This window comes from Plasmodium reichenowi, chromosome 8, assembly GCF_001601855.1.
Source record: "Plasmodium reichenowi strain SY57 chromosome 8, whole genome shotgun sequence".
Classification (NCBI taxonomy): Eukaryota; Apicomplexa; class Aconoidasida; order Haemosporida; family Plasmodiidae; genus Plasmodium; species Plasmodium reichenowi.
The window spans coordinates 38,740-41,239 of record NC_033653.1 but is presented as its reverse complement, the minus strand read 5'-3'; the positions used below and the strand labels follow the sequence as shown (position 1 = coordinate 41,239).

The 2,500-nt window shown below is 26.3% G+C and overlaps 1 protein-coding gene across 1 annotated transcript in view; it reads right to left on the bottom strand.

The window, feature by feature from the left end:
- PRSY57_0801600 (glutamate dehydrogenase, putative) overlaps positions 1-2,376 on the bottom strand; it is a gene marked incomplete at both ends in the record, with an annotated part of 4,203 nt that extends 1,827 nt beyond the window's left edge. The window contains one exon of the mRNA XM_012906961.2: positions 1-2,376. This exon is cut by the window's left edge and continues 1,827 nt beyond it. Within this exon, the coding sequence (XP_012762415.2) occupies positions 1-2,376 (2,376 nt within the window).
- Positions 2,377-2,500: the final 124 nt, after the last annotated feature.

Here is a 2,500-nt window from a genome sequence, read left to right as displayed (position 1 = left end):
ATCTTTTGTTTTTCCATCTTCACCTTCTCCCTTCTGTGCATGCACATTATTATTGCCACTTGAATTACTCACAATTCTTTTATGAACAGAATGGTGATCAAGGGTTACCTCACCAGAATTATTCAAATTGTATGTATCATGCATATTGGATAGATTATCATTAGTTGCGTGGTTATTACAAGCTACACTGGCATCATATGGTAAAGTTATATTAAGGCGTTCTCCTTCTACTCCTCTGTCTACATTATTTTCTATCGAACTCATAACATTATGAAAGGTAGTTGTTGTGTTATTTGCACCTTTGGTAGAACGGACGGATATAGAAGATGCACTTTCTTCGTTCAAATCTTCATTTATTAACAAATCCAATATAGAATTTACATAAGAATAGAAAGATAAATTTTTAATATATTTTGTATTAGAGACATTACATACATCTGCATCTAATAAAATAATTCCTTTACTTCCACCCTCGGGAATATCTTTATTCTTAAAATTTTGAGTGTATGCCAAATTATATGCTTCATCAAATAAATTATCTGAATTGTGCATATACGAATTTACATTGTTAGATATGACAATACGAACTCCTCCTCTAGATATTTTACTAAAACGTATATGGAATCCAACAAAATGCAAACCCAATATCATAATAATAGAATAAGGCTGTGCTTCATAAATAGAATCTTTTAATAAAGCACCATCAAAAGCTACAGCTAAACTAATTTTGTGTGTTAAAAAAAAGTTCGTCTTTAAAGCATATTTTTCAAACATGTAAAAATATTGTAATATTTTTTTATCATGATTATCTTCTATTTCGTCAATAATATCCTTGCTATCTTTATTATGATGATAATAGGGAGACTCATACGATCCTGACAAGTACGAATGTAACGAAAACAAAGAAGAAGAACATGATGAAGTTGACGAAGCAAGTGATGATAAAGTAGGATGATTAACGTTCCTATTATTATTTGAATACCCTTTTAATAGATCACCTGAATTCTTCATATTATTCTCACCATATTTCATCTGATTATATTTATTTCTCTGATGATTCAATTTTTTTTCAAAATTCGCAAACAACATTTTTATAGTTCTCACATTACTTTGAGCACATCTTAATATTTCCTCTTTTGTATATTTGGAACTCTTCAACTTTTCTTTAATAATATAAAAATCATTAAGAACAGATGATGGAGACGATGAGGAATTCGTAGTAGTATCCATAATGTTGTTATTATAATTCCTTAGATTTAATGCATGCTCTACATTTTTATAACTCGATAATGTATTGGTCGAAAAAAAGGTAATAAACTTAATAATCATAAAAAGATATGCTGATTCTTGTGCTGTAAAGGTTCGCTTTACAGATAATTGTATAAACCTAGAATCATTAAATAAACATAACGTTTTTAATGATTTTACCACATTATAAATTTTATCTTTTAAATCTAATTTCTGCTTTTCTCGTTCCATTTCATTCATAATAACTTTTACATTTAAAATTATTAACAACACGCCATTTTTTAATGGTTCTACATATTTCGAATATGAAAAACATCTATGCATATTTAAACAATCACCTATTAAGGAAAATATAGAAGATATAACATTACTTCTTTTAACAGCTATAGTTAATGTAAAAGTACTTGATGATGTTTCATAATAATGTGTTTGTAAAAATTGCCCAGTCAAATCATATAATACAGCTTTATTCAATTCATAATAAATTTGTTCACTTCTTGTTCCCTTAATATAATTATAAAAATTAACATCCATTAATTTTTTTAAATCGGTTTCATTCTCTTTTATTATATCATCATTGTATGTTGGTAACTCTAAAATATAGGTTCTTAATGGCTCTTGATATGTATGTTCTTTATCAAAAACAGAATGGACAGATCTAAAACTTTTTAATCTATAACAATCTTTTGACATGTCAGAAAAATTGAAATATTTCTCTTCAATTTTTTTCTCCATCTTATAATTTAATCTTGTTTTATTATCATCAGCAAATACTCTTGTTATTATAAATATTACATTGTCATGAGTCTCTTCGAATGTAGGAAAATATTTATCACTAGAATACTGTTCATTAATCTTGGCAGTTATAATACACACAACCACTTTACTAATCAACTCGGGGCTTGTCTCTTCAAAATGAAACTTGTTAAATCCTAACTTGTTAAAATAAAAATCAATACTATAATTTATTAAATGATCTGAAAATAAATTATAACTCTTCAACAATTCTTTCGTCTGCTCATATTTCTCTTTCCACGTAATACTGTTATTAGAAAAATGTTCGCTACCGAATCCGCACTCTATGTTATTGGGGGAGCAACTTAATGTCGGCATTCTATCAATATCCATGATTATATAATTCAATATAAATAAATATAAATATAAATAAATAAATAAATAAATATATATATATATATATATATATATATAGATGATAATTTTTTTTTTTTTTTTTTTTTTTTTTTTTTTTTTT